The 12221-nt window shown below is 43.2% G+C and overlaps 2 protein-coding genes across 2 annotated transcripts in view; one reads left to right on the top strand and one right to left on the bottom strand.

The window, feature by feature from the left end:
* SPEF2 (sperm flagellar 2) overlaps positions 1-7582 on the bottom strand; it is a 65844-nt gene extending 58262 nt beyond the window's left edge. The window contains 3 exon segments of the mRNA XM_031051584.2: positions 82-334; positions 6718-6820; positions 7491-7582. Of these exon segments, the coding sequence (XP_030907444.2) occupies positions 82-334; positions 6718-6820; positions 7491-7548 (414 nt within the window). The 5' untranslated portion in view covers positions 7549-7582.
* Positions 7583-7838: 256 nt separating this feature from the next.
* PRLR (prolactin receptor) overlaps positions 7839-12221 on the top strand; it is a 151122-nt gene continuing 146739 nt past the window's right edge. The window contains exons 1-4 of the mRNA XM_034072969.1: positions 7839-8289; positions 8434-8496; positions 9798-9882; positions 10891-10978. The gene's annotated coding sequence lies outside the window, so the exon portion shown is untranslated. The remainder of the gene's footprint in view (positions 8290-8433; positions 8497-9797; positions 9883-10890; positions 10979-12221) is intronic.

Here is a 12221-nt window from a genome sequence, read left to right as displayed (position 1 = left end):
CATACATCATGCTTGGAACGTACATGTAAACCTGCTATGTTTTTTCCTATATATTTATACAAAATAGGCACAGCTAGTTACCTCTCGATACAAAACACTTTCAATAGACTTAAGCTTTACAGTTGCTGCAGGTATCATTGCTTCCATGGCTACTCTGGTGAGCTTTGTCTTTCTCTTTTTTTCCAAGGCAATATACAATTCATATAACAGCTTTGTTGCAGCCCCATGCTGTCCTGTCATGATGTTTTGGGCCACATTCTCATTAAACTGCACACCAAGGAGATGAAGCGTGGGCTCCAGGCGAGAAAAATTGTTAAGTTTTGCAATTGCAACCCTATATGATTAAGAACAACAAAGAAAAAAAAAAGAGCATAAACTTATTTTCAATTCTACCTTGCTTCAATAAGCATGGTCATGACATTTTATCGAGATAGTAGGGGAAAACATGGGGGACTTCCTTAAAATAATATGATACACTCTTTGTCTTGGGTTTTATACTGCAGTACATGAAACTGCATTGGTCTAGCAAGCATAACATTTGGAAAAAATAGAGAACACATTGGGTTACATAAAAGTTGATACATTCACACACAAAGTGGATCTGACAGCAAAAGCTTACCCCAGATTGCAGTTAATTTTATACCATCCGAAAAGAGTACAGAATTAGAATGAAATTTCTCTATAAATTGTATCAATTCACTTGAGCTCCAAGCAGGCAAAAGTTAGAAAAAATAAAAAAAAAAAGGACAGATAGTCCCTTAACCCACACAACACTTTGTCATACTTCTCCAATAAAAAGAAAGCAAAGATGGGTTGGACTAGTGTGGAAAACAAAAGACTATGGCCTCAATAAGTATTTCACATTCAAAACTGAAATAGTGGATTGCAGGTTAATGTTTCACTTGATATGCAGATTCTCCTGTGGAAGCACTCAAAATCAACAGCTACACAGGACAAAACCCAATATCAATAAATATCACGGTATTACAATTAACACACCAAATTTAATTTAAAAAATCCATTAATTTCAACCTGAGTCAGAACATCATGCATTCTACACTGCTCTGGCACTTGAGTTCACAACAGTTTTTTTCACATGAACCAACAAGCTTTTGAGGTCTACTGAGCTACAGCATAATTGTACTTATTGTACATAATTATATATTGTACATGTGCATAATTGTACATAAATGTCCACTTTTAACTTAAGATGTCCAGGTAACACAGAACTCATCCTAGAGGAAACAGTTCAGGAGCTCATAATTCTCACCATAATAGCTCGTACCTTATTTCTTACACAATTATATATAACTACAGCTCACAACTATTGAAACTTTTTCTGCCGTTTGAGCAAAAGCCCTGTTGTCATAAATCACCTCACATACATTGAGAAGCTGTGATGATACCACTTCTGTTTTGTTCTGTAATCAGATCAGATGGAATTTCTTAACCTTGCTTTCTAATACAAAAAGCTTATTTCAAGACAATTTTCAGGGAAACCCACAATCTTTTCTTTTTTTTCCACTATGAACAACCAAATTGGAAAAAGTTTTACAGTAGTATTCCTTTATAAAAGTAGTATCATTTTCTCAATTATTATTCCCTCGCTTTTATGTCTTGGACATAGAATCATAGAATAGTTAGGGGTGGAAAGGACCTTAAGATCGTTCAGTTCCAACCCCCTGCCATGGGCAGGGACACCTCACACTAAACCATATCATCCAAGGCTTCATCCAACCTGCCCTTGAACACTGCCAGGGATGGAGCATTCTCAGCTTCCCTGGGCAACCCATTCCAGTACCTCACCACCCTAACAGTAAAGAATTTCTAACTTATATCCAATCTAAACTTCCCCTGTTTAAGTTTTAACCTGTTACCCCTTGTCCTGTCACTACAGTCTCTAATGAAGAGTCCCTCTTCAGCATCCCTATAGGCCCCCTTCAGATACCGGAAGGCTGCTATGAGGTCTCCATGCAGCCTTCTCTTCTCCAGGCTGAACAGCCCCAACTTTCTCAGCCTTTCTTCATATTGGGGGTGCTCCAGTCCCCTCATCAGACTCGTGGCCTCCTCTGGAGTTGTTCCAACAGTTCCATGTCCTTCTGATGTTGAGGACACCAGAACTGCACACAGTACTCCAAGTGAGGTCTCACAAGAGCAGAGTAGAGGGGCAGGATCACCTCCTTTGCCATGCTGGTCACGCTCCTTTTGATGCAGCCTAGGATACTGTTGGCTTTCCGTGCTGCGAGCACACACTGAAACCTGCTGCTCAAGTTCATTTTCTCATTGAGCAGCACTCCCAAGTCCTTCTCCACGTGACTGCTCTGAATCTCTTCTCTGCCCAACCTGTAAGACCTTGAGTAGTCAGTCACAATGACCCACATTCTTCTCTGTTAGTGCCTTCTAGATTACATTTATCCCACCACCATCCCAACAGGTATGATTTTGCCTTAGACTATGCTAAGATATATTAAAGTGACACCAGCTTATCAAATGATCCATGAAAAACATACTGTTCCTTCAGAGCACAGTCTAAATTTTCAAAGTATTACCTTATAGATATTAAGATCAGACAGCTAAAGGTTCTTGCAGGATTCCAAGCCTATACAATGAGTATCACACCACAGTAATTAAGGTGCAGAAGAAATATTTTGTAATTGAGAAAATACTGTCTCAATTCTAAATAGTTGTCAAAAGTTCAATATCAGAAAACAATTAAGAAAGATGAAAACGTCAAATTATCTTTACAAAGTTGTGAAGTACTGAGGTAAAAAACAACACACACAGTCCTCCTCCCTCTCATATGCCAGATACTCGCAGAACTTAATAACTGCCAAGGCCCTTCCCTGGACTTGCTCAAAGACATCTGTGTCTTTTCTGTCAGCCCTTTCCTCCAGCCTGCCAAGGTCCCTCTGAAGGGCAGAACAGCAATCTTGTGTATTGACTGCACCCTCCAGATTGCTGAGGGTCCACTGTGTCTCAGTTGTGCAGGTTGGTAATGAAGATGATAAATGATACTGGTCTCACAATCCACACTTGGGCTACACCAGTGATTGCTGACTATCAGCTGCACTTCACATTGCTGCTCACAACCCCTTGAGTCTGGCAGTTCAGGCAGTTTTGTGTCCATCTCACTGTCCAGTTACATTGTCCATATCTCATCAGTTTGTCTATGAGGATGTGAAGGAAGACAGTGTCAAAAGTAAATATAACCATCTTCTAATCAACCACTGAGCCTGCCACCTCACTGTAGAACACTGTCAGGTTGTCAGGTGTGCTTTCCCCTTCCTAAAGCCATGTTGACAGCTCCCAGTCATCTGTCTTTACTGTACTTGGAAATGTTTCCATGCTTATTTGCTCCATCAGTTCCTAGGGACTAAATTGGTGCTGATTGTCTTCAATATTCCCAGTGACCCCTTCTTGCTCTCCTTGAAGAGAGGGTGGCAGCTACACTCTTCTCATCCTAGGAGTTGCCCCCAGTTACCATGACCTTGAACAGATAATTAAGAGTGGTCTAGCAATGACATCAGCCAGGTCCCTCAGTATGTGTGGGCATATGCCATCAGGTCCCATGAACTTGTGTATTTCCAGTTTATGTAAATGTTCCTTAAAGCCGATCCTCCTCTACCAAGGGTAAATCTTTCTTGCTGCAGACATTCCTGCTAGTCTTAAGGGCTTGTGATTTCTGAGTCAGAGTTTTACAAGTAAAGCAGACCGAGGCAGAAAAGGCATTAAGTAATTCAGCCTTTTCCATGCAGACTGAATATTTGAGAGTCTGAGAGGGATATTGACCAATGGAGCTGTACGCTGCCATCTATGATGCTTGTAAGCCAGCTCATCATGGCCACAGAGGCTGGGCCTGGATCTGTTTTCCACCAGCAGGAAGGCAGCACCACAAGGGGTAAGGAAAGGGTTAAGAAAGTTACAGCATGGAGAGGTTAAAGAAACTTATTCTTATCCTCTGAGAGACCCTTACTGAATAAGTAAATGCCCTGGGTACGGTGGACAAAGCACATAATGCGATAGAAGAGGAACCAGTGTTAACAGTCTTGTCAAAGGCAGAGAGACCAGTCCCTCACAATAAAACCTGCCTTAAGACAAACATCAAGAAGAAACAACGGTGAGTTATGGTCATTTGTGATTCTCTCCTGTGCAGAACGGAAGCATCTGTTTTCTCTAGCCTCCCTTTAGCTTGCCCATTCCTCTCCAGATCATGAACTTCACCATGTCATGGTCACTGCAGATAATACATACTAGGTTTAGTAGAACATTTCCCCTCTTCAGCAGCTCAATCACGTTTCTCAGGAAGTTATCATCATTGCACTCCAGAGACCTTCTGCATTGCTTGCGCTTGGCAGTGTTTCTTTTCAAGCACATACCAGAAAAAGTGTGAATGCTTTCCCCATAATGCCATCTTCTCAGCACTTCCTTAATTGCATGCATATATTTGGGGTGGGCAGACTGGGGCACTGTTTTTTCCCTCTTATTTACATCACCCTCCTCCTCTTGCTTGCCAGTCTAGACCACCACTTCTTTACCTGTTTGAGAGTAACCATCTCTTTGCAGCCCCCATTCCTAGTTTATGGCTCATCAGCATTAGCCTGTTGGCAAAGATATGCCCAACCTGGTCAGATGGATCCATCTCTTCCTAGCATTCCTCCATCTTCAGAGAGAATCCCATGACTACAAAAACCAAATCCCTGATGTTGACAGCAGCTGCACAACCCGTAGAATCTATCCTTATCAAGCTTTTCCACCTCACCAGAAGAATTAAGGGAAAAAACACCTGGGCCCCCTACACCTTTGACTTTTGCCTCTAGAGTCACTCTTGATATGGTCCAGGTCTATCTGGCAGTACCCTTGCTGTCCATACAGGAGAGCAGCAGGGGTAACAGTATAAGAGCTAGACAAGCTTCTGCAGCCCTTGACCCACCCCTCAGCAAGCAGCAAACTTCCCTGGCTAGCATATGAGGTCAGCAGACGGGTACCTCCACCTTCTGCAAGAGAAAGTCTCCAACTGCTATCCCTCACCTTCTCCTCCTGCTGCCCTGGGGTGGTTCAGACTGAGCCAGCTCAGATTATTGCACAGAGCTATCAGCCTCTCATCTGACACCAAGGCAATGATCCTGTTCTGCAGCTGCAGATCAGCTGAGCCAAAACATGCCTACTCTTGCCAGAAGTCACAAGCTGCCAGTAATCTCCTTTTCCCAACCCAACAAGCACAGATTTTGCCTGCCCCTCTCTCAGCACAGCTGTGTGCTCAGGTTCTGGTATCTGTAGTGTCTCAGGGAACATCCAGTCAATATCCTTTTCATCATCTGTGATGATGAACAGCCTACTGACTTCCTTCTGTAGCAGCTTGACTTTGTGACACATATCCTCTACGAGCACACACCTCTGAAGAAAAAACTGCCACCACACCCTGCCCAAAGCTTGGTAAAGATTCTGGGTATTTCCTACAGTCTGAAACATGGAGAACTGCATCCTTTGTCTGGACAGCAATCTGAGTTGAGGCCTCTGACACTCTCAGCATTTGCTCCAGTTGGTACTGGGAATCATGTCCTGTTGTACATCATCACATTTACTGAGCGTGCATACACTCTCTCAGCCTCACAATACATCTCCACCGTTTTCATTTTAGTGAAGACGTAATGGTCACCATCACACCACACCTCTGGACTCCTAGCTCTACGCAGCTCCTGGGGACAGTGTTAGTATATCCAGTGGTAGAGACATCCTTGATTCATAGCACCAGAAAATGGATAGGATTAAGATCATCTAGTTCCAGCTCCCCTGCCATGAGCAGAAACACCTCACACTAAACCATGTCACCCAAGGGTCTGTCCAGCCTGGCCGTGAACACCGCCAGGGATGAAGCACTCACAACTTCCTTGGGCAACCCATTCCAGTGTCTCACCACCATCACAGTAAAGAATTTCTTCCTTATATCTAACCTGAACTTCTCCTGTTTAAGTTTCAACCCGTTACCCCTTGTCCTATCACTACAGTCCCTCATGAATAGTTCCTCCCCAGCATCCCTGGAGGGCCCCTTCGGATACTGGAAGGCTGCTATGAGGTCTCCACGCAGCCTTTTCTTCTCCAGGCTGAACAGCCCCAACTTTCTCAGCCTGTCTTCATACGGGAGGTGCTCCAGTCCCCTGATCATCCTCGTGGCCCTCCTCTGGAATTGTTCCAACAGTTCCATGTCCTTTTTATGCTGAGGACACCAGAACTACACCCAGTGCTCTAAGTGAGGTCTCATGAGAGCAGAGTAGAGGGGCAGGATCACCTCCTTTGACCTGCTGGTCATGCTTCTTTTGATACAGCCCAGGATACAGTTGGCTTTCTGGGCTGTGAGTGCACACTGCTGGCTCATGATCATTTTCTCATCAATCAACACCCTCAAGTCCATCTCTACACAGCTGCTCTAAGTAAGTTGTCTGCATAGCCTGTGGCTGTGAGGGCCTGTAGAACTTTTTGGTCCAACCTGCTATTATCATAGTTTCAGTCAAAATGCGTAATTTTCTTTAAGAATTACCCTCTCTCTGGAAATACGAAGCTAATCCATGCATCAGATACAAGTAGCTTTTGACTCACTCATAAATGTATCAAATCTTGGTAAGTTCTAGATATATTTCCCACTGTGCATTAGCCAATCCTATCTGAAAACTAAATATTTTGCTTAATTTCTGTACAGACATGTTAGGCATATGTACTAACCTGCTCTGTGAAAATTGATTGAAGTCATCCTGAAGACCATATTTGTATAGGAGTTCTCCTAGGAGGTAGCCATTAGAAAACTCTTCCGAAAATGATCCTGGAACTAAGTTTGGGGTTTTTGTTGTTAGCAAAAACAAACAAAATTTTTCATAGAATAATTATAATACAATAGATTATTATTTTCATTTAAAAAGTTGTCCAAACTTTATTAAATAATTCACAGGAATTTTAGGAGGTTGATCAAGCAGTAGCTAGTTTTTAAGCCACCAGTAAATCTGCTTTCAGTGTACTTACTTTGCAACATAAGCTTTACGCAATCAAAATTAAAAAATGCAAATGAAAACAAAGCTAGACCTAAAGTATCTCTCTTCCATGGGAAGTTGCTCCCTCCTTGCAGAAGAAATGCTTCTCCAAAGCCAGCACAACACCTGCCATGTAAAGCTAAGCTCTGCAAACTGCTTTGCAAACATATGAAAATACTCTTATCCTCCGGAGTCCTTATTAGCAAATGAAGCATGAGCTCCTCATACTCCCTGAGAGCATTTGCGCCTTGAGGAAACTTAACTTCATCTCGAAAGTCACCGTCTTACGCATGAAGGTTAATAGTGTACCTGCGGGGGTATCTAGACACGGGAAGCGGGAGGGCTCATGCAGGCGGCCCTCGGAACCCCCTCGCCCCTGACCCTGCGGCAGGCAGCCCCCCGCGCTGACGGGCAAGCCTGCTACACCCCCTAGCCCCTGCACGCCCGCACCGCAGCGGGGCCCTCACTCACCCAGGCTGCGGGAGAGCTGCACCTCTTCATTCAGCCACTCGCACAAGATCCCGGACATGTCCCGCGGCGGCTGCAGCCTCACATGCAACCGGTACCGCGTCCCGTTGCCACGACGACCGGACGCTCCGCGTGCGCGGTGGAGGGGTGAGGAGGGGTTAGGGCAAAGGTACCCGCCCGCTGGCTCCGCTAACCCCCCGGAGGAGCGCGCTGCGCTGTGCGCTTGCGCTGCAGGTGGGGCGGGGCGGCGGGTGTGGATTGGGCGGGCAGACGGTGACGAGGAGGAGGAGGAGGGTGGGCTCGGTGTGAGGAGTGGGGTGAGCACGCTGGTGTTGCAGCAGCTGGCGGGCAGTTGGTGGCTCGGCAGGTAGAGCAGGGCAGCAGGAGCCGCAGCCGCGTCGTCCCTGAGGAGGGTCTGCCTGGAGCCGAGCGGGCGAGCGCGGGGCTGCCTTTGGGCTGCCCCTGAACTGCGAAGGACGCTGGGGGCAGGGTCCCGCTGGACACAGCCGATCAGCGGCCCTTGCCCCTCGGCGATCTCTTCGCTGTCCCGCGCCGCTTGCTGTGAGGTCTGTCAGCGCGGCGCGGAGTCCGCCTCAGCCGCTCTTCTCGCCTGCCCCAGCGCCTTCTCCTGGCTGCGGTTCACTGCTTGTTTAATGTGTCTAAAACTTGCCCATTCCACCCCGACCTTGCGCTGCTCCCCGCTGAAACCGCTTTGGTGCTAGCGCAGATGGTGCTCAGCGGAGGAGTCCCGGGCTGAAAGGCAGCCTGGCAAGAAGGAAAACGAGAAAAAAACTAATTCAGGGTAATTTTCTCCAAATCAGTTCAGATAATGGCACAGATTACTCTGTTTGCACCGTATGAAAGGGGGAGGGAGAGCAAGGACTGCTGAAGAAAGCTGTGACAGGTTGAATGCGTGCTACGCGTTTACAAGGGTGTTTTTCAACAGCAATGTTTGTGTAAGAAGTCTGAAGCATCTGTGCGCCAATACAGCTGCTCCTGTGGCTCCACGGTAAGACAGTTTGGGGATCTGAGCTGGGTTTGAAATGAGCCTCGCTGGCACTGTTCTTTGCTGTTGTCTGTGATGTTATCTTTGCTTTAGGATCGTGCTGAAGTAATTGTGTATAGTTTGGGTGCGTCCGATTTGAGGAGTGTGTTAGAAAAATGTAGACTGTAAGGGAGGAAATTACATCTGGAAAATACAGTGCATACCATGGCAATCTAAATTGGCCAGTTTCTCTGGAGAAAGATCTGCAGTTGATGGAATTGAGTTTTCAAGTGCCTTTCAGTGCAACAGAATCCTAAAGGATCATTTAATCTATAAAAGATGGGAGCAAGAGCATCTAGTGGTTACTGACAGGCAGAAAGCAAGCTGGCAGTAATTTCCAAAAGTGACAATGATCAGCAGTTGATGTAACAACTCGGAATATCACAGATTCTGTTCCTCTAGAAGTCTTCAGATTAAATCTCTGTGCTTTTACAGAGTGTGTGCTTCACATGCAGATAAGTTACTGGGTTTTGCAAGAGTTAATGTATAACTGGCTAGTCATTTATATCTTGAGAGGTCATTGTAAAATTAGTAGCATATGAATAAATTGAGTTACAGGAAACTTAAGAGGGTGAAAGTGCTTTCAGGGCAGGTGTTCAAAAAATCCTTTTAAATATTTAAAGTTTTATGTTATAAAAACATGCACTCTTTAGGGGAAGAAAAAAACCCCGTGATTTTGTTTTTTCAATATAATATTTGTAGTGGGGGTATCTATTATCAGAGTGTGTTTTTGGTGTGTCAGAGGGCAAAGAACAGATCTGTTGTACCTTCATTGTGAAATTCTTTCCTCAGCTCCAGAAATCAATATATATATGTATTTATATATACTTACATGTTGGTGTAAGTAGTCATTAACATGAATGTATGTTGATTTAAAAAATGCAAACAAGAACTGGTTTATATTGCGTTTAGAACTTCTTACCATATCACTTCTGACTTTGAAAAGCTGGTACTTCCTGTATCTTTAGAATTTTTTTATGGAATGTATTCCTTCAAGTTCATTGTCATATTCAGTGGAATTCTAAATATGTGATTTTGTTTATAAGTAACATTGGTTCTTCCATCTTCTAAGATGGAATAAAATCTTGCTTAAGCTACAACTGTGAGAAAGATGTGGAATTTCTCTCAAATTCAGTAGTGATCTGCTATTCCAACTAGGTTTCACTTAGCTCTTTGCAAATTAATGTAGCTTTCTTACAGAATTCTGAGTAGTGGTGGAATTACGTAGTAATCAATTTTTAACTCATTCTTTCCCTGGGTTTAAGAACTTGGAAGGACATCTGTGTTCTGCACTGTGAAAGCTCAGTTCAGAGATTGCTTAAAGGAAAATACTTGCAGACAACTAGTGAGGTAACTGTTTCCCTAGTTCAACCCTTGTTGAAAACACTGGTATTTTTAAATAATAAGGTTATTTATTCTGTGCTCTGTTAATCTATTATTTTTCTGCTAGGACTGCCATTGAGAATGTTCTGGAAATTCCAAATTGTTTTTCCATAGGACAGTGTGCTTCTGATCATGTAGCTGTTGGACACTTAAGAGTGGCCTTTGGAATGAATCTGAATTTTTCACCTAAAACTCTGTGTTTATTTCAAACTTTATGTATGTTCCTGTGGACTTCCTTTGGAAGAGGATAGAATTGTCTATAGGTTGTATTTATAATGGTCAAATAAAAGACATCAAACAGCAATCTGTTGAGCACAGAAGTACCAGGGATTATCTGCTACATTTCATTCTTTTTGCCCTCATGAAAGAAACTGCATATATAAAAATGAAAAAAGGGCTTGTGGTATAATCAAACCTACAGCTTTTGTGGCTATTAGTTTTGAATAATGTGGACATGATAGTGGTATGCATAAAAAACTAGAAAGGAATTCTAGGTTTTATTACAAAAGGACAATCAAAGTACTTCTAAATTTTTTAAGATACTAAACCGAGGAATTATTTCATCTTAATACAACCGAGATTAAGAAAAGTCAAATGAATTTGAGTGAATTCTTACATGGCATTTAGATAGAAGATATGCAGACAGTAGTAGCCCTAAACTGATACAGAGTAATGAAAGAATGTGTGGTTTCCTCTTTGTGCCAGAATTTGTTACTGCATGACCAAGATCACTTACAAACATGCTTAAGTACCATTTTTGGGTAATGTTATGTTCTTTGTTCTTTGCTTGGCTTGTCTTTTTCCTAGGGAGATACAAAGGCAGTAAATAGCCTCCACTTCTTACAGGGCTTCTTCTCCACTTTTCCTTCCATATTGTGATTATTCCTTGTACTTAATGTTATTTATTCCCTCTGACATGATGAAAAGATCACATCTTCTTTGAAATTTAATTTCAACTATATTCACCCTGCACAGGTACTCTCTTCCTGTCACCTCTGGATCGTCATGTCTCTGTTGAGGACAGAAGAGGATCAAGCCCTATACAGAAAACCATGATCTTGAGGTTTGTGCTCACCACTCATTTTCTCAGCTCTTTGTTAGCTACAACTCTCGATTCCATTCCCCACACTGACATTTAGAACACCATGATTCCGGAGCCCTGCACTGACTCCTGCTTGGTTTTGTGTGTTGTCACAAGACAAGGGCTGTATTATAGAATTTTAAAATCAACAAGGTTGGAAAAGACCATCAAGATTATCAGCTCCAACCTCTACCCAGGACTGCCAAGTCCACCACTAATCCATGTCACTGAGGGCCTCATCTACACGGGTTTTGAACGCTTCCAGAGCTGTTGATTCCACGACTTCCATGGGGAGCCTGTTCCAATACCTGATCACTCTTTAGATTCATTGATTTAGAGCACGTGTGTGTCCAGCCTAGTCTTCTGTCTCTGACAATGATCAGTAACAAATTCTGGGGAAGCATATATTAAGGTCTATTAATGTACTGTTGTGTTTCTGTGATACTGAGACACCCTGCAGAACATTCTCCCAGCCACCACTGATTGTGCTGAAGGACTTCCTGCATCCACATATCTAGAACAATTAACATTCTACTCCATAAACATGTGCATATGCTTTTGAATTTGTGTAAATGTTTTAATATTGACAGTGGTCTGTGGTAAGGAGTTCCTTAGCTTAACCTGCCATTGTATAAATAAACTACATTACCCTTCATTACATGAAGAATTCCATTGTTTTGTGTACTTTGAGGCTGTATTTTCTGCTCACTCCCTTAGCACTCCGATAGTTCTGATACTTCATCCGTGGCAGTGTTCAAGGCCGGGTTGGACAGAGCCTTGGGTGGCATGGTCTAATGTGAGCCTTCTCTGCCCATGGCAGAGAGGCTGGAACTTGATGACCTTAAGGTCCTTTCCAACCCTAACCATTCTACAATTCATTTTTAAGCAAGAACATTAGGCAACAGACTTGCTGATTGAACTGATGTTTTAAGTGATATCTTGCTTCCAGTAAGTGTATAATAGATGTATTTTGTATGTACTTTTACTGCTCATCTTAATATTCTCACTCCTTCTCTGTTTTGGGGCTAGGGGGTTATGTCTCTGGAGGGAAACTGTGGTTCCTATGGTATATTCTGCTCTTTTTATTATCTGCATGAATTTCAAGATACGAATGTGCTGTAAAAAACATCCTACATTTAAGTAGTTGTAGTACAAACAATAGCAATGCTAATGTGGGTACATACAATACATATCCAAGAATGGCAATTACTGCTTCAGTAGCCTG

The sequence above is a fragment of the Melopsittacus undulatus genome, chromosome Z (assembly GCF_012275295.1).
Source record: "Melopsittacus undulatus isolate bMelUnd1 chromosome Z, bMelUnd1.mat.Z, whole genome shotgun sequence".
In the NCBI taxonomy this organism is placed as follows: Eukaryota; Metazoa; Chordata; class Aves; order Psittaciformes; family Psittaculidae; genus Melopsittacus; species Melopsittacus undulatus.
The sequence above is the reverse complement of the archived record's forward strand: the minus strand, read 5'-3'. Positions and strand labels throughout refer to the sequence as shown.